The 24,837-nt window shown below is 43.1% G+C and overlaps 1 protein-coding gene across 2 annotated transcripts; it reads right to left on the bottom strand.

Moving 5' to 3' along the window:
* Positions 1–10,783: 10,783 nt before the first annotated feature.
* Positions 10,784–24,580, bottom strand: UCHL1 (ubiquitin C-terminal hydrolase L1). Of its 2 annotated transcripts, XM_060655168.3 has the most exons (9): positions 24,533–24,580; positions 24,404–24,415; positions 23,800–23,928; positions 20,898–21,048; positions 18,734–18,819; positions 18,608–18,655; positions 17,666–17,732; positions 16,450–16,508; positions 10,784–11,221 (listed from the first exon to the last, which is right to left on the bottom strand). In XM_060655168.3, exons 1-9 carry the CDS (start codon positions 24,563–24,565, stop codon positions 11,135–11,137), a joined length of 672 nt encoding a protein of 223 aa, XP_060511151.1. In that variant the 5' UTR covers positions 24,566–24,580; the 3' UTR covers positions 10,784–11,134. The 2 variants fall into 2 exon arrangements, with proteins under 2 accessions (XP_060511151.1, XP_060511152.1); XM_060655169.3 differs by lacking the exon at positions 24,404–24,415.
* Between the last annotated feature and the right edge of the window lie 257 nt (positions 24,581–24,837).

Below are 24,837 nucleotides of genomic sequence, written 5' to 3'. Positions count from 1 at the left end.
TAGAGGAACCACCCAGCTGTAAATGCTTGCTGTAACGGGCAATGGTGCCAGCTCCCATTAAATAATCTTGATTCCAAGTCCCGCCCCCCCCCCCCCATGGTAAAGGGGAGGGGCTTCCACTTCTGTTAAAATCACAGAAGTTACACGGAAAATCATTTGAGCTCATTCCTCTGCTTAAACCCCACCCACGACAATTCCCCTCTGCCTGAAAGCGTCCAAATTCCTGAGCTGGGGCTCTCAAACCCTCATGATCTGGTCCCTGCCTGTATTCCCAGCACCTCTCATCCCCCCCACCCCTCCCAGAACCCTTACCCTCCCTTATGTCAACCTCACCCTCAGTTGTCTGCAGTTTTTGAACCAGAAAGGCACGCTTTCCCCTGTGCCTTGGACTTCACTCTGCCTGGCACACTTTCCTGCCAGCCGTGTTTGCCTGACAACCTCCTTCTCCTCCAGGCTTAGCTCAGCCCCCAACAACCTGAGGTGCTTCACCTGCGCCCTTGGTTCCCCATCCTCACAGAGTGAGGGATCTCGCTCCTCCCCTCCCAAACCCCTGGGGCTGTGCCAGAGACCATATGACCAGCTGGGTCTTGGCATCGTTGTGGCTTTTGCTTGTCTCCACCCCCCCCCCACCCCCCGCCATGGCCTGTTTGTGTCTCTTTCTCTCCCTCTCTCTCGGGGACATATTGTGCTCTCCTATTTCTGTGCCTCCAGAACAAGCACCATGTTCACACATGGTTTTGCTGGAGATGAGAAAGAACCAGAAGGGGAGAATCCCCACCACAACCCCAACTGCATCACCACTCACATGTGATGGTGTGCATATTGGAGTGTGTGTGTGTGTGTGTGTGTGTGTGTGTGTGTGTGAAAGAAGAAAAGGAAAAAGAAGCAGATATTGAAAGAGAAGGTGGACAAGTCCAGTACTGTGAAGTTACCAGTTTTAACATCATTTAAATCTGGTCGTTATGAACCTCCTACTTTTTCTCTCTGCTCCTCTCTCATTTCCCTACAGTCTATTTTCTTTCTTTCTTTTTTTTTTTAATTTTTTAAATGCTTATTTATTCTTTGAGAGAGAGAGAGAACACGAGTAGGGGTGGGGCAGAGAGAGAGACACACACAGAATCCGAGGCAGGCTCCAGGCTCTGAGCTGTGAGCACAGAGCCTGACACCGGGGCTCGAACTCACTAACAGCGAGATCATGACCTGAGCAGAAGCTGGACTTGCTTAACCGACTGAGCCAACCAGGCGCCCCCTACAGTCTATTTTCCACCCAGCAGTTACAGGGATTTTTTTTGTTTTGTTTTTTAAGATCAAACCATTTTGCTCAAAATTCTGCAATGGCTTCTCATCAATGCTGTCACACAGAATACAGCCAAAGTCCTTACGATGGCCGTCCAGGTCCCATATGACCTGCCCCCACCAACGGTCTCTCTCGCTCCTACCCCACTGGTTTCCTGGCACCCTCTTCTCCAGATCATCTGTTTGATAACACATCATTTTCTCAGTGAGATCTATCCTGGTTGCCCCATCAACACTGCCAATGCCCCTGCCCCGCCTTCTTGTCTTGCTCTGCTATCTTATTTTTTTCTTTTTTCCATAGCTCTCTTCACTTTCTGTTGTACCAGATACTTTCCTCACATGTTTATCGTTTACTGTCTGTCTTGTACCCTTCCCCTCTCCCCCTACCCAAGGGCCCAGGTTTTTGTCTATTTTGTGGTTATGTAGCCACTTATTAAGCCATTCCCCTTGCTGCGGTCAATTGTATTTTTCCCTTTTTTCACTATTATAATATTGTCAAGAACAAAGCTTAGTACAGAAATCTTCACATAGATCTTCGATTACTTCTAAGAATTGGACTTATTTAATTAGATGGTGTATATTTATAAGACTTTTTATACATATTTCAAAATTGATTTCTTATCACACTTTTTGAATAGTATGTACTTATTGAGAAGGAATGTTACTCTCTGTTTGGGGGCAGTTTATAAACTTAAATTTATTATGTGCCCCAGCAACTCCACTCCTAAGAGTCTACCCAAGATAAATGAAAACCCACCTATACAAGCACATGTATATAAATATTCAAAGCAGCATTCTTCATAATATCCCTAAAGTGGGAAAAAACCCAGATGTCCATCAACTGAGAAATGGATAAGTGAGACGAGGTGTTTTCATACAATGGGATACTATTCCGCAATTTAAAAGATAGAATTATTAGTACAGGCTACAATGTGAATCAACTTATGCTAAGTGAAAGAAGCGAGGTGCAAAAGACTACATTTGTAGAACTCTATTTATATGAAATATCTAGAAAAGTCAAATTTATAGAGGTAGAAATCAGATCAGTGGTTATCTCAGGCTGAGAGTGGGAGCAGGGATTAACTGTAAACAGACACGAGAAATTCTTAGGGTTGATGGAAATGTTCTAAAACTGGATTTATGGGGATGGGCTTACAACTCTATTTACTAAAATAATTGAAATGCATACTTACAATGGATGAATTTCATGGTATGTAGATCACACTTTAAAAGCTATTAACAAGATGGAGAAGAAATGTAATCAGAGGGAAAGATTAGGAAGAAAATATAAAATGCATGCTGTAATTTTAAAAGTTTGAGAAATGTTTGAGATGTTGAGAAACAGTATAGCAGAAGAAATGTAAATGTTCAATACCGTGCATTTTAAGAACATTATTTTTTTAAATTATATTCATGCAGATTGGATTTATGTGAACTTCTATAGCAATGAGTAAAATGCGTAGGTCAGATTTCAATAAGTGATTACGGTTACACATCATTTTTCCTGTTTATATTTCACCAACCTGGTGCCTTGTGATGAAAACCATAAGCAGAGTTACGAACGTGTTAGTAAGGCAAACTCAGGCTGTGGGCTGGACCAAGGAACAGAGTGACCTTAAACATCCCCAGGGAGGATGTAGAATAAGGAAGGGTTGTCAGTTCCTGTCATTTCAGCACATTGTTCACACCCTTATACTCAGAGATGGGGGGAGGGCAAGGAACTGAGAAGAATCAGTGTGATTTCTTCCCAGTGCAGCCATGGGGTCAGCGGTGGGGACTGTGGATGGGTGGTTTATAGTGGACAAACAGGGCAATCCAGTGACTCAGTGACCATGCTGCCTTGCCTTGTTCAATTACATGTGAGATTTCTGTTGCTGTGTAATAAAGGACCACAAGCTTAGAAGCTTAAATCAACACCCATTTCTTAGCACAGAGTTCTGTAGGTCAGAAGTCCAGTATGGCAGGACTGGGTCGTCTCGCAAAGGTCAAGTTAAGATGTTGGGTGTGCTGTGTTTCTTTTTGGAGGCTCTAAGGCAAAGCTCTGCTTCCAAGTTCCTCCTGGCTATTGCTCGCATTCAGTTCCTTACCGTTGTAGAACTTAGATTTTCATTTCCTTGCTGACTGTCAGCTTGGACTCACTCTTGGCTCCTAAATGCTAACCACACTCCTTTGCCAGGAGGAACCAAATCCTTTTTAAGGACTAGGTCAGGCCAAACAGGGATAATCTATCTTAATGCCAATTTATTTGGAACCTTAATTACAGTTGCAAAATCCTTTCAGAGCAACATCTAGATTAGTGTTTGATTGAATACCTGGGAGAAAGTCTTTGTACACTGGGGGCTGGGAGTCTTGAGGGCCATTGTAGAATTCTGCCCGCAGCAAATTACTTAGGAAGGATTCTCCAGTCTAGGTAAGTGATCTTCAGGGTACGGCGGTACCAAGCCCTAATGGATGTTCTGGAAATTGCTGGGCAATTGTTTTGGGGTTGTAGTGATGGAGGGTAGGTTCCACTGGCACTTAGTGTCCATGGCCAGCTTGCCGGATGACAGCCCACACAATGAGGAATTGCACAAGGTACCACACAGTCTCGGATGTCCCTCCAGGCATTCATGTCGGTGAAAAAGCTGTGTAGCTTTCTGAACTTCTCTCTATTTTTTGCTCAGTTTTTGCACTCACGCGTCCATAAATGCACTTCGTGAATAAATTATTTCCAGAGAAATAATGTGGTTATTCTGTTGGGGACTTTCCCAAAATTATTCGCCATCTTGGAAAATTCACATGACCAATACCAAGGCTGCTCGTGGAATCTGAACTGTCAACGTGCCAATCCTGCCTCCGACTGAAGTCGTGGCTGTCCCTGTCTCGGCGTTTTTATGTTAAATACAGGCCTCACCCTACTTCCTGTCTTCTAATAATACAGCATTACCTAAGCGTTTACCTGTTGAACATGTATTCCTTTTCTTTTTTCATTTTTTGTCACAGTCTAGCTGACACACAACGTTACATTAGTTTCAAGTGTGCAACATAGTGATTCCACAAGTCAATACATTATACTCTGCTCACCACAGTGTACCTACCGTCCGTCACCTACAACTCTCATTGCTGCAACAGTCATTGAGTGTATTCCCAAAGCTGAACCTTTCACCATGTTTTCTTTCTTTAAGTTGACTTTTTAAAATCACATGTGTGGATAGGTTATATCAACTCTAAAGTCTCAGGATAGTAAAGGAGGCATTACAACATAGTGGTTATAAGAAAGGGCCAAAGATTTACAGTGTGGACTTGCTGAAGCTGGGACTGGCCAAGAGAACGAGTAGTGGAGCGTCTGATATATAAACTCGCAGAGATACAAAGGACTTCTAATTCTGTTCTTTTTTAAGGAAGAAACTAAAACAAACAAAAAAGGGAGTTAGTTAATGTCACCCAACTAGCTAATGTCAATGTTGGGACCAGACCCAGTACTTATAATGGAAGGGTCAAATGAGACAAGTATGAAATGAGTATGAAACTACTTGAAAATAAAATTGACATTTTTTAACTGAAGTGTTAGGGACAATGCTTCCCTAAAGATCTAACAATTTAATACGATACAATTAATTCCAGTATTTTCTAACATTAAGATGGATTTGGAAGCAAGGTTTTACTAGAGGCAGAACTGATTGTAGAATTGGTTATCTCACATCAATGGTACTTGGGATAATATCTAACTCAGCATTGGCAGGCGAAGTATTTATTTAGTGAACTTGTGATTTGAACTTCTTACTGCTTATTTCTATTTATTGTTATCAGAAAAAATAAGTTTTTTATCAGAAAAAATAAATAGAACCTGGGTAAATTATGAATAACCTAACAAGCAATTCAGAAGGCTGGCTTTGGCCAATCTATATCAAGACTGGTTAGTCCAGTCCAAAACACTGGGCCAAAATGAAGCCCAAACACTATCACACTTCATTTGCTCAGAAGGGCCAAAGACCCCAATAGCGATTGGTTTTTCTTCCGGACTCAATTTTGTTCACTTGCTTAGCTACAAAATTGCCATAAGTTTTCTTATGCTGCCACCTACTGGAAACAAGAAGTATAGTTTCGAATAAAGATTTTTGTCTTTTACTCAACGGGCTTGGATGTGGAATGGAGAATTTATTTAGCCTCTCAATTTGGCCGTAAATATCCAAATACTGAACCTTTAAAGGTCGTTTTCTCTAATGCCTAGAGATACCTTAATGTCAACCAAAGCAAACAAACCTATGAATCTCCATTTGCAAAACACCTCTTCTGTCCTTAGAAAAGATAGTTAAATCATGAGTCCCTTAAAAACCCCTCCCTACAAGAGGGTAAATACACTGGTACCGTTCATGTCTTGATGTAAAACGAAAAGTACCCTCTCACTGCAAAGAACAGCACCAGTGGTCAAGGAACCACGGTTTAAGATAACTTTTAGGAAGAATTGTTTTGGAAATAGCGTCTTACCCCAGAAAATGAGGTCTGGCTCGGCAATGAGCAGAAAAGGACACATACTACCTTAGGACTTAGCTTGGAAAACAAAGAGAGAAGGATAGAAAGAAAATAGCTGATGACAAAAATAAAAACAATAGTATCTACTGTATTCCAGGCACATGCCCAAGAACCTCAGAAGTATTTTCATGTCATTCTCACAACAAACCTATGAGGAAGTACTGAACCCACTTTACAGATGAGGAAATCAAGCTTTGGAGGCACCCGTCTGGTAATGCAACTGACCGCACAGGCTGCAGCTCTCAAGCACAAAGCTATGCTGTCCCACTGACAAACAGCATTGCCCGGAGCCAAAGCCAAAGCAGCCCCTGCTTTCGTGTAATTGATTTTATTTTTAAAAAATCACGGCCAAAAAGAGCCTAAGGGATACATGACAACTACATGATTTGCAGTATCCTCGATGGGATTCTGGAACACAAAAAGGGCATTAGGTGAAAACAAATATGAATAAACTATGACTTTAGTTAATAATTTATCAATATTGGTTCGTTCACTGTGGTAAATGTATCATACTAAAGTTAAGATTTTTTGAAATGCTTATTTCTGAGACAGAGAGAGGGAGAGAGAGGGAGAGAGAGAGAGAGAGAGAGAGAGGGAGAGAGAATGAGCGGGAGAGGGGCAGACAGAAAGGGTGACACAGAATCTGAAGCCCGCTCCAAACTGTCAGCACAGGGCCCAATGCCGGGCTCAAACTCATAAACCGCAAGATCATGACCTAAAGTCGGAAGCTTAATGACTGAGCCACCCAGGCGCCCCAGGTTAAGATTATTTTTAAACCTGCTTTTTAGAGAACGATTAACACTACGGAAAACGTCTGATTCCTAAGAATTAGGAAACACATCAGTATAAAATTTGATTTTGAATCGGCTTAAGAATATTGATTGCAAACACAAGCAGTGAAAGGCAATCATCAAATTATTTAAATTGTCCAAATCCAGAGATTTTGTATTAGGAGAAAACATCATCTATACTGTTTATTCTGCTGAGACTTTACTTCTCTTTGTCCTTTTTCATAAAGATTCACATACACACATACTCCTCAACCCTATATTAACAGTTTATGTTACATTACTACAATTACTCAAGGCATGTTCTCCATGTACTAAGCTCCATGTGGCTTAACTTAGCTTGATAAACTAAGATAAATCCTGTGGGACAGGTCCTATCATTCCCATTCTACAGGATCGCACCAGACTGACTATCGACAATTCACAATAGCACACTCTGAATGGTTAAGCCAAACCACACCTTGTTCCTCAGCTAATGCCAAGTCAAAAAATCAAACAGGTGAACAACTTAATGCTATTATACCAACGAGTTAAGATCCCATCATTCAAGGGACAAAGAAAGTAACTCTACCAAATTAGCATGTCAAGCCATTATTTAACATGACAGGCTGTGTAGGAAATTGAACATGTCCCAAATAATTTGAGGTTTAGGAGAGCATAACGATGATTATTTAAAGTTCTAAAATAGCCTCATAATGGGAGCGTCTGGCTGGCTCATTCGGTAGAACATGCAACTCTTGATCTCGGCGTCGTGAGTTCAAGCCCCACGTTGGGCATAGAGCTTATTTAAAACTTAACTAATTAATTAGCTGAAATAGCCTTATAATGGAGCCTGTAGAAGACAGAAGACAAAGTTAATAAGTTCCTCTGACTTTAACCATAAATTAAAGAAACTTGAGAGTAACCAGCAGGAGCTCACTGCAGATTTCTAAGTCCTAGGGAAAAAAAACTCACACTTTTTTTTATCATGAATAATATGGCAATTTTATAAAGCTTGGAAAAAGAGAACATAAAGTTAAAATAACCCATAATCTAGAGACAGGGACAGATCCACGTTGAGAAATTGCAAATTTCACAAAGTCGCACAGCCAGGATGTTGGAAGGGGTGATTGAAGTATAAGACCTTGAAGCTTAAACTTCATTTTGTTTAAGTTGGGTCTATCTATGCCTGGCAATAATCAATATTGTGGGCTCTTAGAGCTAGTCTGCTTTGGTTTGAATCTCGGTAATATTTACTACCAAATAACCTTCAACAGGTTGCTTAAGCTTTGCGGCGCTTTAGTTTTCTATTTGCAAAATGGGGATAATACCAATCTCATATGATGACAAAATTTAATTCAGAATATAGCCAAAAACTTAGCTGTTATGGTCTTCTCTAAGCACATATGCATCCACGTTTATAAAACTATCTCACTCATTTCATGCATGAATATTTTCCCATGTTTTTGGGTCTTTCAGACAGACTAAGTATTATACTCAATAGATGTGTAACCTAAAGATGTCCTCAGTTGGACATTTTGAGTGTTAGTTTAAAAAGGGAGATGCTTAACATCAGGTGGCTTTGCCTGTTGAAAGCACTAGTCATCTTCAAGGTCAAAGACTAATAACATTTTAAAGGAAGAAGCCAACTGGACACAGATCCTTGACAAGTCCAAGATGTCAGTTAAGAGGGCTTAATAGGGAAACAGGTGCATACTGCCTTCACGTGGAATATAAAGTCAGTGGTACCCCTTGGAGCTGTACATGGCTGGGGCCCCAGGGAGAGCAGTGGGGAAGATGTTGCTACTGGATGTAACCTTCTAGAGGCACTTTCCCAACATCTTCACTCGTGTCCAGTGTAATATTAAACACTGAAGATTGGGGGCGGGGGTGGGGGAGTAATTCCTTTGCCCAAAGTTACTGAGAGGCAGAAGTGGAGGTCAAAGCCAGGTTTGATAAACCTTAATGCCTATTCTACTGACTCCCAACCTATGGTAGCTACCTTTGGGTAGTCAGTCCACAGTCTAAGCCCAGTTTCCCTAGTGAATAGCTGTGAGGCTTTGGGCATGTAACCTAACCTCTGTGCCTATAAAACTGAAATTTCTCTGCACCTCCAGGGGTGGGACCACCCACATATATTAGCTATTGCATAACCTTTCATGGTGTGGCATGGTAAGGCATGTTAGTTTGGAATCATTTTAATAAATAGGTTTCTCGTACACAAAGTATAAAGGCTTATAGTTACATTTTGTGATATAATTTGTATTTCAGAGGCCAAGTGATTTTTTTTCTGGCTCACATAAGTAGGAAGAAGCCTTGATTTGCTTCCTTTCCCTTAAGTCCTTCTTTGTAGTAATTGTATAGAAGTCACGCAATAAGTTAAAATTCAAACCACATCCCTCTGGCTTCAACCCTAAGCAATTAGAATTCTCTCAATCACTGTATATTTTATTTTTTACACTAAAAGGATGTCAATAGTAGTGATCATCTTCCTCCTGGGAACCAAAATATCTTTCACTTGGAAGTTGGAATCAGATGTGTTACCACCATAGAACAATCAGAGCTGAAAAATTTAAGGTAACGGAGACCCAAATTATCTGGACTCCTGGCAACAAAGCTTTTCTGTGAAGATCACAGTTAAGAGCATTGAGTTTCTTCCCCATTGTCCTTAATTCCTTTAATTAGTGAGAATCAATTATATCCAAGCATCGATTGTTGAGAATGTCATTTACTCTTTAATGCAAGCTTACACATCACATATTTGCATATCCTTATCTATAAAATAGTAAGCCTTAACAACAAATGGCAGACATTTGCTCAAAAAAACCCTAATTTCTGGAAAACAAGGACTTGCTTAACAAAAAGCCCCTACATTTATAAGGTAGGTCAATGGCCAACGCTAGAACAATTTGAACAAAACATACTATGGGATTATAACCAAGAGTATAAAATATCTGTGAGTTCATACTGATGATTGAATAAGTAGGGGAGAAGAGATAAATCTCCCTTGGAAGATCCCAAATAATTTATACTTCATCCTCAGGGAGAGCAAAATTCAACTCCCCACTCCAAAAGTGTGGGCTGTGCATAGACTTCCTTCCAGAAAGTATAGTATGAAGGGAAGGAGGGTGGGAAGTAACTTTACAGTGGAGAAAACTTGACAAATCCCACCTCAGCCAGGCGTCAAGGTCAGTATCAAGTGATAAATCCTGTTGATACTGTGTATGTAACCTTTATATAAGGTGATGAAAATGACAACTTGATCCCTGTGGTCTTTCTCCCCCAAAATACAAAACCCTAGTGTGAGAAAAACATTGGACAAAGTTCAGTAGAGGGGCATCATGTAAAATACTTGTCCAGTGCTCCTCAAAACTGTTAAGTCCTCAAAACCAAAGTCTGAGAACTTGTCAAAGCCAAGAGGAGCTTAATGAGACATGACCACTGAATGTAACATGGTGTCCTAGATGGGATCCTGGAACAGAAAAAGGGTATTAGGTCAAAACCTGGAAGAATCTGAATAAACAAACTATGGACATTAGTTGACAGTAATTTCAATTGTTGGTTCACTAGCTGTAACAAATGTTTCCTACTGATGCAAAGGTTAATAGGAGAAATGGATGAGGAATATATGGCAACTCTGTAATAGCCTCTCAATTTTCTATAAACCTAAAATTGTTCTAAACAAAGTTTAAAAATCTTTTAAGTCTACAGGTATATACAGTAATAGAGATATACAGAAAGGGGCACCTGCTGGTTCGGTTGGTACAACATGCAAGTCTTGATCTCACAGTGAAATCTGAGCCCCACACGGGGCGTAGAGGTTACTTAAAGTCTTGAGGGGCACCCGGGTGGCTCAGTCAGTTAAATGTCCGACTCTTGATTTCAGCTCAGGTCATGATCTCACAGTTCATGAGACAGAGCTGATGGCACAGAGGCTGCTTGGAATTCTCTTTCCTCCTCTTTCTGCCTCTCCCCAGCCCATGCTGCTCTCTCTCTCAAGATAAGCTTAAAAAAATAAAAGCTTGAAAATAAACAAATAAATATATAGGAAAAAGTCTGGAGACCCACTGGACCAATACTATTTTCATCATCATTTTCCTATGGGCTGTAGGAGTTGCTTATATGGAAGGCCATAAACGTGTAACACTAGGAAAACGTACTGAAGGGTAAGGTAAAGGAGAAAATGAAAACCAGTTTAGGCTCATCCCTTAATCAGCAGAAAAGTTTTATTTCTTTTAAGGACAAACAATTAAACCACATCCAAGGCCTGAACTTACAGACAGAAACCAAAAGTAGTCATTTAAAGCATTAGCTATTGAGGTACAATACATACACTGGGGGAAAATGCTTCGCCATCTGAAGCTTCTATCAAACTTTGCTCGATCGACAGCTGAGCTCTGCTAGTGCCTGGGTGTGGTAGAGGGTAAGAGCGTATCTGCAGAACCAAAGGAGAACAGCTGTGTTCCACAAGTACTGAAGCATTTTAGACTGCACTGTGGGGACAGGTTTCACGCTGAAGGGAAGGGGGTGGGGGGAAGCTCTGTCCCTCCCCTAGGGCATCAGGCTGCCTTGCAGAGTGCCACAGCAGAAAAGCGGACCTCCCCTTGCTCACGCTCAGTGAATTCTCTGCAGACCTTCGCGGCATCCTGCAAGGAGAAAGGTCATTAATATCCAAAGCAGCAGCAGCTCGAAATGAAGTTTCAAAGGAAAAGGAACAGGTCACCCTGATCAACTTCAAACCTCCCCTTAAACTTCAGAACCAGGGCTGATTTAAGACAAAAATCAGGTGATGGGCAGACAGGAACCCACAACACACAGACTTGACTTCAGAAGCTCTTTTTTTTTTTTTACTTCCACCAAATACTCTGTGCTTTTCCCGCCTCGTGCCTGGTTTTGACAAGAAAACAACACTATTAGTGCTCTTCTCCTCAAAGCAAAACAAGATAAAAAAAAAAAAAAAATGGATCCTCTCTCCCATAAGGGATAAGGGGGGATAAGAGAAAAGTTCCCCTAACTCAGAAATTCCAAGGAGACAAATTTCTTTCAAGTGAACATTTCACAAAACAGCCTGGTTTTCCAGGTGCAGATGATGAATTCTTATTGATGGTGGAATGACATGTGTGACTAGTTCTAAGGCCTAGATTACAAAGATTGGTAATAGAAAATTGATGCCAATGTTAGTTATTTACCAAATTCTAGGCTTTAAAAGCCTTGGCATAGTAAATATCAATCACTGTTTAGTCTGTAAAAAGTCCAGTGGAAAGACAGCTCCACAAACCATATTGAATATGACCTTTAAGAGGATACAACAGTCAGCTCCCAAGGTCTAAAACCAATCAACCCCGTGAGTTTGGCCCTTAAAAGGCATCAACCACACCCAGAGTTTTGCTCCTGCTTTAGAACCACTTGTAAAAACTAGAGTGGATTCTATAGATTGACATCTACATATTTCACTGTCAGAATTTTTAATATACTGATATTCCAGATGTTCCTTCCCCAAATTGACTTTCCTATAGGGCCCACAATGATGATTAACATTAAAGATGTGTCTATAAACGGAAGAGCCATCCCCTACAATGAGCAGTGACCTCAATCCTTTCACGTTCAGAATTCTTGGATCAAGTTTATGTACTTTCTTACCAGATTAGCAGTAATTTACAGTTTAGATAATCTAAAACAACTGTAACCACATATAGCAGCAGCCTTACTTAGGATAAGAATTTTCACTATGATGCTGGTTTATATTCCATTTAATTTTAAATGAGATTCTAAATAGTTGTTGTTGTTTTAAAACAAAGTTTTATCTTCCCCACACCTCACAAATTCTACTCAAAGTAACAGTTTTAAGTTTCCTATGTGGGGCACACTTATCGTACCAGCAGTGTTCAAGAGGACAGTAACTACCTCAAACCTTATTAGAAGGACCAGTCTTTCCCCTAAATGGGTCATAAGCAGAAGTTCCGCCTCTGTTCTTATGCTCTCCCATAAGTAAATTCGACTCTGCAAATATCCTTCAATCCTGCTTTTCTAGATCTAGGTCTCATTCCGTACTGTTCCCATATACCCCTCGTAAATCCAGACTTGTCTCTAACTGATCTCAGGTGTGTAACAGCAAACTCGAGGCAGTGACCCCACCTACTGTAGCATAATCTGGCCCACTAACACCTGCAGCTCATGAGGTTTAGGATGTTCTAAAATCCGGTCTTTTACACAGAAAGGTAGTATCGAACAGTGGCTAAGATTGTCCAGATTTGAACCATGGTTTTGTCATTCAAGTCACTGACGACCCTGTGCATCACTTAACTTCATTTTCCTCATCTGTAAAACGTGAATACAATGCCTCAGAGCCTCGTTAAAAGCATCCCTAAAAGCTGTAAGTCACTTAGAAGAGCATCTAGCACACGGGTCGGCAAACTGCAGCCAACTGCCTGTTTTTATGAATTAAGTTTTAATAGAATATGGCCACACATTCACTTGGACACGGTCAATGGACAGCTGTAACAGAACTGAATATGAGCACCCTCATTTTATTGCCCTTCACCTTACCGCACGTCTCAGACACTGCATTTTTATAGTGAAAGTCTATGGCAATCCTGCATCAAGCAAGTTATCAGCGCCATTTTTCAACAGCACTCGTTTGCTTTGTGCTTCTGTGCCCCATTGTGGTGACTCCTGCAACATTTCCAACTTTTTTCTTGTATTTGTTACGATGACCTGTGCTTAGTGAGATCTGACGGTCACTATTAGGATTGTTTTAGGGTGCTATAAACCACGCCCATACGAGACCGGAGAACTTAGTATAAATGTCGTGTGTGTTCTCACGGCTCCGGTGGCCAGCTGTCCCCCCGTGTCTCTCTCCCCTCAGGCCTTCCTATTCCGACACAATGTTGAAATTAGGCCAGTTAATAACCCTACAGTCATCTGTAAGTGTTCAAGTGAAAGGAAGAGTCCCACGTCTCTCACCTCAAATCAAAAGCTAGAAATGATTAGGCTTACTGAGGAAAACATGTCGATCGCGGAGACAGACTGAAAGCTACACCTATTGTGCCAAATACTCAGCCCTGCCATGAATGCAAAGGAAAGATTCTTGAAGGAAATTAAAAGTGCTACTCCAGCAAACACACGGATGGGAAGAGAGCAGAACAGCTTTATTCCTGGTATGGAGGAAGTCTGCGGGGTCTGGATAGAAGATCAAACCAACGAGAACATTCCCTTAAGCCAAAGCCCAACGAAGAGCAAGACCCTCACTCTGTTCAATTCTGCGGGGGCTGAGGGAGGTGAGGAGGCTACAGAAGGAAAGTCTGAAGCTGGCAGACACGGACTCAGTAAGTGTAATGAAGAAGGCGCCTCTGTAGCATCAAAGTGTGCGGTGAAGCAGCCCGTGCTGAGGCAGTACCTGCAGAAGGTCAGCTAGGATCGCTAACGAAGGTGGCTACACCGAGCAACAGATTTCCGACACAGAGGACACAGCCTTCTACCAGAACAAGGTACCAGTTAGGGCTTTCATAGTGAGAGGAGAAGTCCATAGTTGGCTTCAGAGCTTCAAAGAACAGGTTCTCTTGTTTGGGACTAATGCAACCGGTGATTGGAAGCAGCAGCCAGTGCTCACTTACCATTCTGAAAATCCAAGGGCCCTTAACAAGTATGCTGTATCTACTCTGTGCTCTATAAATGGAACAAAGCCTGGATGACAGTGCATCTGTTCACAACATGGCTTACTAAATATTTTAAGCCCACCGTTAGACCTGCTGCTCAGAAAAAAAAGATTTCTTTCAAAATAGGACCGCTCACTGACAATGCACCTGGTCACCCAAAAGCTCTGATGGAGATGTGCAATGACATTAATGTGGTTTTCATACCCGCTAGCAAAACATCCATCCTGTGGCCCCACGAATTAAGGAGTCCTTTCAACTTACAAGTCTCATTATTTAAGAAATACATTTTGTGAGGCTTATAAGCTGCCATAGATATGGATTCCTCTGATAGACCTGGGTAATAAATTGAAAACCTCCTGGAAAGGATTCACCATTCTAGATGTCATTAAGGACATTCCTGATTCCTGGGAAGAGATCAAATATCAACATGAACAAGAGTCTGAAGGAAGTGGATTCCAACCCTCGTGGATAATTTTGAGGGGGATCAAGACGCAGTGGAGCAAGTAACTGCAGATGCAGTGAAAACAGCAAGAGAACAAGAATGAGAAGTGGAGCCTGAGGATGGGCCTGAGTTGCTCCAACCCCATGATCAAACTTTAACAGATGATGGATGAGCACATTTCTTAGGATGAGATCTACTCCTGGTGAAGATGTTGTGAAGACCGTTGAAACAACCAAAGGACTTAGGACATCACATAGACCAAGGCAGCAAAGCAGCGGCAGGGTTTGAGAAGACAGACTCCCAATTTTAAAACAGGCTCCACTGTGGGTACAGTTCTATCAAAAGCATCGCAGGCTACAGAGAAATTGTTTGTAAAAAGAAGAGTCAGTGGATGTGGCTAACTTCCTTGCCGTCTTATTTTAAGAAATCACCTCAACTACCCCAACCTTCAGCAACCGGCATCCTGATCAGTCAGCAGCCATCAAGAACGAGGCAAGACCTCCGTTAGCAAAAACATTACCTACCACTCACAGAAAGCTCAGATGATGGTAGGCATTTTTTAGAAATAAAGTATTTTCTTTTTATTTTTTTAATGTTTGTTTATTTTTGAGAGAGAGAGAGAGAGACAGAATGTGAGTAGGGGAGGGGCAGAGAGGGAGACACAGAAGCGGAAGCAGAATCCAGGCTCTGAGCTGTCAGCACAGAGCCCGATAAGGGGCTTGAACTCAAACTGCGAGATCATGACCTGAGCCGAGGTCAGACGCTTAACCCACTGAGCCACCCAGGCACTCCAAGAAATAAAGTATTTTTAATTAAAGTACATGCACTGTTTTAGACATAACGTTATTGTACACTTAATAAACCACAGTATACTTATACTATAACATAACTTTTACATACACTGGGAAACTCAGAATTTCATTGGACTCACTTCATTGCAATATTCCCTTTATTGCAATGGTCTGGAACAGAGCCCACAATATCCCTGAAGTATTTCTGTACTTGTAACAGAGCCAAATGCCACACGAAGCCAAAAACATTTTCTACCTGGCTCTTTACAGGAAGTTCACCAGCCCTTCATCTGCACATAGCAAGCACTCAAAAAAAATGAAGTACTTTTACCTTAACTGCACTTTTTATTGTATCACGATGAAACAGCTTTCCTTTATAACAGTAAATTGATTCTAGAAACTTGTTTTTAGGGTGAAGGGGCCTACAGTAGCCTGTTGTCCAGAATTAAGAGGTTTCTATAGTCACTTAGAGTAGGATAGTGATCCTGGATCTTAAATTCTTATCGAGGCAGATTTTGAATCTGCTTCTCTTGTGCTGTAACAGTGGACCAAAGGAGAAGAAAAAACTGAAGTTGACGGCCTAACCAGAATCCATAGTGCACTACCTATAAGACTGACCCAAATCCATCAGTTTGAGAGGGTTTAGGAAAGGCTCAGGCTGCTGTTCTTTGAGTCGTTAGCTATGATGTAATTTGACAAGAGAACAATGGTCACCTTAATCCCGCGAGGAAGTTAAGCAACAGCTTTCAGACTAATTCTAACCATAGGCTAAAGTCAGCACACGAGACAGATTAGTCAGGGCTGTTCTGAAGGATCCCGTTTAAAACCGTATCTTATAAGATAAGGTAGACAGGAATAATCCTTTAACCCTAAAGACTGCTATTAACCCAGGTGATTGGTGCTGGCCGCACTGACAAGGTATTAGCACTGTAGATAATATGGCTAAAGAAACGTGGACCCAGTCAGAGGCGGGTTCCGAAGATTACCTGCAGCAATGAGTCCTCTGAGCTGGTGCCATGGTTCACCGGAAAAGGCATTCGTCCATCTACAATGAAGAAGCCAGGCATGTCAATTTCTCTGCACATTTGCTGGCTACTGTGTTCACCCAGCCTAAAGGGAAGTTTTAGATCTCCCAAATACCACTGCCACTCCACAAAGGAAGGCTGGTCAGAAGCAAATAAGGTTCAAATGCTCCTAGATGCCCATTCCGGGCAATTCTAATCCACAAGCAACAGGTCCACACAAGCGAAACGTAACCATCCTAACAGAAAGGCTTGTGCCCCATCTGCCGGGCAGGACCCCAAAGCAAAAGCCAGATGCAGCCTCCGAAGTACAGGGAGGGGCAGAGACAAGAAGGAATGCTTCGGATTTCACTGCCCCTCAACGACTGCCAACTGACCCCACGTTAGCTTTGTTTTTATTTGCTCAAAGGTAGTTCCTGACTTGAGGCAACATGGCTACCAGTCTTCCTCCGTTAATACAGAAGGGAGGACTTTTACAAGATGGATAAGCTTTCTTTATTGCCGTATACAAGCTAAGGGAAATTATCCCCCAACACATCCAAATTCTTTCTATACAAGCAAGATCACGTGCATTTATCTTTTTCCAAAAGTATTCCTTGTCAGGTTGCTGCTAGCACTCCTAAGCCAGTAATGCTGTAGTGGAAGGAGGGAAGAGGAAGTCTGACATGAATGCCCTGAACTGGCACTGATCTCCTTACCGGTGTGTGACCAGAGTCATTCCTTCTGCAGGTCACTGACAGACTGGTCAAGGGAAGGGTCTGGGTATGATAAAGGATTAAGTGCCCCCATGAGAATACCTTGCTGTTCTGACTTCCTGAACAAAGATACACTCCACAAACATACATTAAGTGCCACAAAGTCACACACCAATACTGTTAAAAGGAATCTCATCTGAAAGAATGCATGAAACTATGGGGTGCCTGGGTGGCTCAGTCAGTTAAACGTTTGACTTCCACTCAGGTCATGATCTCATAGTCATGGGTTCGAGCCCTGCATCAGGGTCTGTGCTGACAGCTCAGAGCCTGGAGCGTGTTTCGGATTCTGTGTCTCCCTCTCTCTCTGCCCCTCTCCAACTCGTGCTCTGTCTCTGTCTCTCAAAAATAAATAAACATTAAAAAACATTTTTTTAAATAAAAGAATGCATGAAACCATACTGGGTTCCCAAAATGGACAAACTTACCAAGTTCATAGAGGTGGCCATCCACGTTGTTAAACAGAATAAAATGAAAATTCACTTTGTCATCTACCTGAAGAGTCAAGAAATATTTTGAAAATGAGTTTTTATTGTAATATACATTGCATTAAATTTTTTTTTCTTCAGCTTTACTGAGATATAATTGACCTAATATCGTGTAAGTTCAAAATGTATAACATGTTGATTTAATACACATATTCTGCAAGGATTTTAAAAGCAGAGCTTAATTTGTTAAAAAATAAATTGTCACTAAGTATGTGCTTGAACTGATTCGCTTATGTACCATTTTAAATCAGTACAGCTAACATGTATTTCCTATATAATAGACAATATTAGAAGACTCTTTTAATACCTTCATCTATTATGGTAGATATAGTGTAACTATCAGAACTCTGCTTTTCACTAAGAAAGAAATTCAGGCTTAGGGAGGATAAGCATCTCACCCAAGGTCAAGACTAGAAAGTGGCAGGGTCAACTATAGTCATAAAGGCACTGATAACCAACGTAAATCTAATTAACAGTTGACAGGAGGACTCTATTCAGATTAATGGTATATTTAAGCCTTCTAGAAACCATCAATCCTAGCTGGTAATCTCACTCTTGGCCAACAGTCTGTGAGAGAAGTATGTGAAATGCTCAATTTCCAGGAGGGGTGTTACTCTTGTAGAATCATTTGGATCTAAACAAAAAACCATCAGTTTGAATTTATTCAAGACTCTTTTATTGCCAATTAGATTTGTGGGGAGCCATTTTATGAACAGTTGTAGTCAAAGTATTATTCTGGTAGAATGTTCTGGTATTAATGGGCCTAGCTGGCCGTGGCTGGAAACATTTGCTGTGTCCAGGGAAGAGGTTCTTGTTCGTATCAGGGGAAACACAGACAGCACCTGGGCAGCCTGGCTCTGATTTGCATCTGCATGTATTTACCCGACATTGGCCTTCCTGGGCCACGGCATCATGGGCTGCCTGAATGGCCTGCAGGAAAGAGAGAATAATTAGCACAAAAACCTCTGTAGGAATTGAAAACTGATGCTCTAGAAGCCATCTTCCTACCTCATTCTTCTCAAAGCATTTTGCTCTGTCTTCAGGGGACAGCTTCTCCGTTTCAGAAAGAAACTGTTTCAGGACTGACCCATCCTCTTTGGGGGGAGGAAAAGTCTATTAGTATAAATAAAATAACGCAAATGGGTGCACAGCCAGCCATGCTCAGTGACTTAAGTCTTTACTGTGGTCTCGGAGGTGGAAGAGCCTTCCTTTCCCCCTCAGCCGCTCTTGCAACCACCCCCCTTCTACCACATTCAAGTCACAGAACTCTCCATTCCCCCTGTGTGCCAAGCCCTCTTGCATCTCCTCCCTGCTCTCTCAACCTCTTTTCCCTCCCACCTCACACTCACCTCTCCAATCCCTTACCGTCTTCTTTACAGTGGTTGTGCATTTGTGACATGTATTTGTGAGATTTGTCATCCCATAAAGGCAGGAACTGTGGGTCTTGTGTGTTACTGTGTGTTACTGTTACCTACAGCACCTGACAGTACACAATCCTACATGGTACAACTACATTCTAGTCTAGTTAACAATTCTCAAACCAGGATGTTTTACTTCAGGGTAGAAAATGCAATCTCCGTAGTATGGTTATCCAGGTGGACATTAACCGAAGGATCTTTTTTAAACAATTTTTTAAGTAAGAGCTTGAATTCAAACCCTGAGATCAAGACTTGAGCCAAAATCAAGAGTCGGATGCTCAACCGACTGAGCCACCCAGGCGCCCTGACTTAAGGATCTTAAGAAATGGAAAGAGCCTTATAGCCTGGCCCAGAGACAAGTGACCGGCTGACGGTGTGGAATAAGCGTTTTGTCATTGCTCAATATGGGTAAGTCTAGGAGACACTGAATACATAGCTAGAGTAAGAGCGAGTTATTTTTCAAAAGACTGCATTCGAACTTTCAGCTCTAAGCGAAAACATATTCGTTAAGTGAAGACGGTTTAAAATCTGGAAGTGATAGGAATCCTCTTAACTTTATGGGGCGGGCTAGGACTCAGATTACATCTTTGGCTCTATCATGACCATGGTTACAAAGAGTTACAGTATCCCTCTGACCTCCGAACACAGTACTCTAAAGGGAGACTTACTGCAGAAGAAATAAAGGATCAAGCTACAATACTCTTTAATATGGCAAGTCAACATTCAAAAAAGTAGGTTCTAGAAGATTTGGATTATTATAGCCAAACGAGTTTTGTTGTTGTTGTTTTAATTTCAAAAGTACACTAGCAGTGGTCTTGGCCACACTTACACCTTGTTTAAAAAAGTATTTGACCTGCTTGCTACAAGCCACACCGTGGACTTTATTAGCTGAAATTATGCAATTCTTAGCCATTCCCATCCATTGTCTAGATCAGGAGCTGGCAAACTACTGTACCTATTTTTGTATTATTGAAAACAGCCACACCCATTGGCTTACATCTGGTCTATGGCTGCTTTTGAACTACAGAGACCAAATGGCCCTCAAAACCTAAAAGACCTATTCTTACCTTCTAAGAAAGTTTGTTGACCCTTGGCCTATATCATACGTTACACCGTGTATCTTAACATAGCTTAGTGCTATTAATTGTGCTTCGGACAAACGTCAGGGCAGAGACTGCTTTCTTCTATATCCTCCACAGCATTCACTGGAGGGGAGCTAACACCCCCCGACATGACTTTGTTCACAGCTGGATCTTTCAAGGTTTTGAGCTGCTGCTATGCTTCCCTGAAGGAATGTTCACAACATCTTTGTCCAGCCGTTCTAGGCTTTTGGTTCTCCTGTTGCTTAGGAGACCCAGAACCATTAAAGACAGGTCCTTGGTGTTACTATTTTATGGCTGAACATCATCTCTAATTCTTCCGAATTGTTGAGACCTGCACGGGGGCACAGGGGAATCATGACGACTGGCTGTCTGCAAATGGAAGAGCAGAGGCAGAGAGGCAGTACAAAACTGCGTATCACTCCCTCTTCCCCTCCAGGTGGAAGAAGCTAGACCGTGCTTCTTGGAAAATGAGTTTCCTTCCCTCAAAAGAGAATCAATGTTAATTTGCCTACTGATTATATCTGGAGAAGTAGGTTTCAAAAAAAATTTAAGGCAAAGACTTTGCAGAGTAGACCCCTGGGGGTTTTGGAATGACAAGTTATTATGAACTAGAGGTCAACTAGAGGAGGACTACCCTCCACACCCACTTACCAAACTCCAGTTTGTCCTGGTTATTGGCCACTGCATGTATCAGCCCGATGGTACCACAGGAGTTCCCGATGGTCTGCTTCATGAAGTACACCTTGGGACTGACTTCTTGTCCCTTCAGTTCTTCAATCTGTTTTTTCCTGAAGTTCTCATGCTGTGAATATAAAAAAACATTTTTGTATCTCAAAATGAAAATGCAAAGAACTAACAGATGGCAGCACAGCGAGTTCTACCACCTAAATGGAAACACAAGTGGGATGTGGGACCAGGAACCTTGGTCCCAGGTGTTGGCCAGTAACCAGAGAATGGCCTGTCTGCCTCCCACACCCACGTCAGCCAGTCCGTGGGGTTCTGAGAGGCTCGGAGACTCCACCCTCATGCTGCAGTGCAGTAATGGCCTTGGATGTTGCCCAAGGATTTGTCTAGACACCACTACAACCTTTTAGCTTGAAATGGATGGTGTCCTGAAGAAAAACACACAAGTTCATTATTTTCTTCCTTAAACACCACCACCAACTATCTTAGTATTCTTTGAAGTTCTACCTCTATTGTGTGCAAGTATAATTCAAAAACAAACACAAAGCAAGACTTAACTGCTGAAAGGAGCAATTTAAAAAAATTAACTATTCCCTCATTCTTTTGGAAGGAAAGACAACTGGTCTAGGGTTCTGGGCTGTGATTTCACAAAATCGTCTCATCCTACAAGAGCAAGATATGACACTTGTTTGTGTCACATTTGCAAACTACAGTTTGAGGACAGATTAACAATGGGGGGGGGGGCAGTCCTAAGAAATCAACAAATGAATAAGAGTAGAGATAGTGTCCCTCCAAGAATCCATTTGCTCTTTGTACAGTAATTTAGTGGGCTTGTCTGGACCTTTTGCTAATGAATTTTAGACCTTAAAGGTAGGACTTCACAGTTAAAAGCAAGGTGCCAATGTTATAGAAACATTAATTTCCCATAACCAGTGTGATTTAGACATGATACCAGAAGATTTCCAATTCCAGTTGCCTCTCATTACTGTACACATAACTGAAGTTTAAGCCTTGTCTGTGACACCATAAGAATAAGAGGGCTTGTTCCACCAGACCAATTCAAGCTCCAACCAACAGGAAGTTCTAGCATCAAAGATCTACCGCATCTTTGAAATGTGTTAATCACGGACTTAAGGGTTTTCACTTTTCTAGGTTAACTTTTTTTTTAATCGGATAGCACCATTCTTTAGTTGTTTGAGCTCTTGCATGGAAATACTTCTGCAAATTTTTCATTACCACTTAAAATTTAATCTTTCAGAGGTGATCCAGTTAGGATTTCATAACCTTCTCTTAGACAAAAGTGGATGCTTTCTAAATTAACATCAGCTTGTTTGGAAGTCAACATATAAACTTCAGCTTTTCTTTGAATTTGTCTCAGTGTTTAGCCTAGTCGGTGTTTCGTGTCACAGAACAGGTGGCTCAATAAATCTGACTGCCCAGCTGGAGGTGAAGGAGTATGAAGTATCTGGCTTGTTCAAACCAGACCGGTTCTCTACCAAGAGCAGCTTGATCGGCAAAAAGCAAGCAGTGGGCTTTTGAAAGACAAACACGAAGCACCACTGCCTCCCAGAGGCCTTGCCTGTGAGTGCTGCTCAAAATCTCCGAGTCATCATGGTTCCTCTAATAAGAGAGCTCGAGAGAAGCTCAAAGGAGAGAGGAGATGGTGTCTGATTCGGTCAACAGGGAAGCTAATTTGCCTTGCAATTATTTAGCGGCTCCGTTTTACCTAACAATAAAAAACATGTCAGTGGGATTAACCTAATAACTTTAATAAGGGTTTTTAACTCACAACACAAAGCCCATTTACTAGGAGGAACGCCTGGAACTTCCCACAGAGCTTAATAATTTATGCCGAGGATGCTTCTAGAATACCCAGCCTTAGCATGGTGCTTCAGTTCCGCTTACTGTGTTTGGAATGATGCCCCAAATGCTAATATCCCAAGTTTTGTTAATGCAGATTTCATCACTCCCCAGTCAGGGGTCAAGTGACAGCAATAGGAGATAGACAATGCCATGCCAATTAGTGGGATTTCATACATCGCAAGACAACAATTAACCCAGCTACCTTTTTATATCTGATGCTCAGTCTTTGAGGTACATACATCCATGCACACTTGTAGGAGGAAGACCATCTAAAGGGAAATGAAAAGGTGTTTCCAAGACTGCTCTAATGCCCACCTATTTCATTTAGCTACAAGGTCAGAGAGGAAAGAGGATAAGAGAGGTGGAAGGAGGTCCCCACACAGGAACCACACGCAAATGAGTAAGGTCTTTTTTACAAGCACATTGGGGAGGTTAAAAACCAAGTGTGCATGTTGTAGGGAGTGGAGGGATGGGAAGAAACAGGAGTCCAGTGGAGACCCAAGAGTGGGGATGGAGCATTAAACAACCTATTTTGTTTTCCTGTGGTCTAGGCAGGCAAGCCCGCCCCCCTGTTTTACTGTAAGGTGGGAGTCTGAGAACCAAACAATAAACTGACAGGCCGCAGCCCTTAAAGGGAAACAACCAGCCATTCTTTGGAGTGGAAGGCTCTGAAAAGCGCAGGTTCAAGCTTACTTATGAGTAGGATGAGTGCTTTCTCTGGATAACTGAGATAATAGAACAGAGATGCTGCTTCTCTTTGAAATTCCAGGCAGTGCTGGATGGACGAGCGAGGAGCCAACAAATTGTTAACAGCCAGTGAGTAGGTAGCATGACACAGAGGGCTTCTCACCCCATCCCCCGCAGAAAGAGGGCAGTTTTGCAGGTGTGGACTCGCAGGCCGGGAGGGGAGGGAAGCCGGGTGTCTACACTGTCCTCAACGCCTCCCTCGGGTTTGGAAGCAGCGCACACGTTCCGAGGCCCGAGCACCCCTGGCCCCACGCCCTACCTGGGCCGTGAGGGGAAACAGCAGCAGCAGCGCGCAGGCGGGCGCGGGCACCGAGCCCAGAGCCTCCTCCTCCAGCCCCAGCACGTCCGCGAAGCGCCACTGGCCGGCGACCCCCAGCCGGGACAGCACCTGCAGAGAGGAAACAGGGCGGCCAGGCAAGCGGAGACCCTCGAGTCGCGGGCACCGGCCGGACTCCGGGGCCGCCCCCCGGCAGTCTCCGCGCCGCGACCGGAGCCGGGGAGGAGTAACGGCCCGCCCCGCCCCCCACCCCTCACCCCAGCGGGCGCAATGACACAGCACAAAGCGCGGCCCACACGTGGCTCCCGCGAAGCCCGGGCACACGAGTCGGCGCGGCCCGCGCCACGCCCTCGGGGGCCGGGCCAGCGCTCACATCTGGGCGCAGCCCCCTCCTCCCTTCCACCGCTGACGGTTCCGCAGAGTCACCGCCCGACCCCGATGCAGGGGCGGAGGGAGGGCGCCCGGACTTCGCCCCAGCCCGGCCGCCTGTGGAGCGCGCAGGATGCCGCTGAGTCCCTGCGAGACAGCCGGGGCCGGTGGGCGCCTCCGGGGGATGGGGACAGAGGCGGCAAGAGACGCCACTCACTTTGTTCAGCATCTGAAAGGCAAATGCAAAGAAAAAATACAAAAACAAGGCCACTCATCGATGCAGCTACCTGGCCAGGGCGGACCCTCAGCCCTGAGCTCCCGGGGCAACGATGCACCTGACGCTCACCTCGGGGTTAATCTCCATCGGTTTGAGCTGCATCTTCGCGAACCGCAGGAGGAGCCACTACCCAGAAGAAGAGAAAAAACAGCAAGCGGAGCCGCCCAGGCTGCCGCTATAAAGCGCCGGCCTGACGCACTTTAGGTGCCTGCGCAGGGGGAGCAGGGGCAAAACCAAGAGACGGGGAAACGGTCAGTCGCTACCAAATGGGTACGAACCCCCCCATGCGCCGCGCAGAGTGGTACAGCCGGGCCCCCAAACCTTGCAGTCTCACTTGCTGGTGAGATAATCTGGTGGTTGTGGAGATGGTTTTT

Source organism: Panthera onca, chromosome B1 (genome assembly GCF_046562875.1).
Source record: "Panthera onca isolate mPanOnc1 chromosome B1, mPanOnc1 haplotype 2, whole genome shotgun sequence".
In the NCBI taxonomy this organism is placed as follows: domain Eukaryota; kingdom Metazoa; phylum Chordata; class Mammalia; order Carnivora; family Felidae; genus Panthera; species Panthera onca.
Note: the sequence above shows the minus strand (reverse complement) of the source record. Positions and strands in the feature narration are given on the sequence as shown.

Excerpts from the sequence above, each read along its gene's own strand:
- UCHL1 (XM_060655168.3), bottom strand. The coding sequence starts at position 24,565 with ATGCAGCTCAAACCGATGGAGATTAACCCCGAG. Across the intron at positions 21,049-23,799 it reads TGTTTCCCCTCACGGCCCAG|CATGAGAACTTCAGGAAAAA; the intron begins GTAGGGCGTGGG and ends TTATATTCACAG. Across the intron at positions 18,656-18,733 it reads AATGCTTTGAGAAGAATGAG|GCCATTCAGGCAGCCCATGA; the intron begins GTAGGAAGATGG and ends TCTTTCCTGCAG.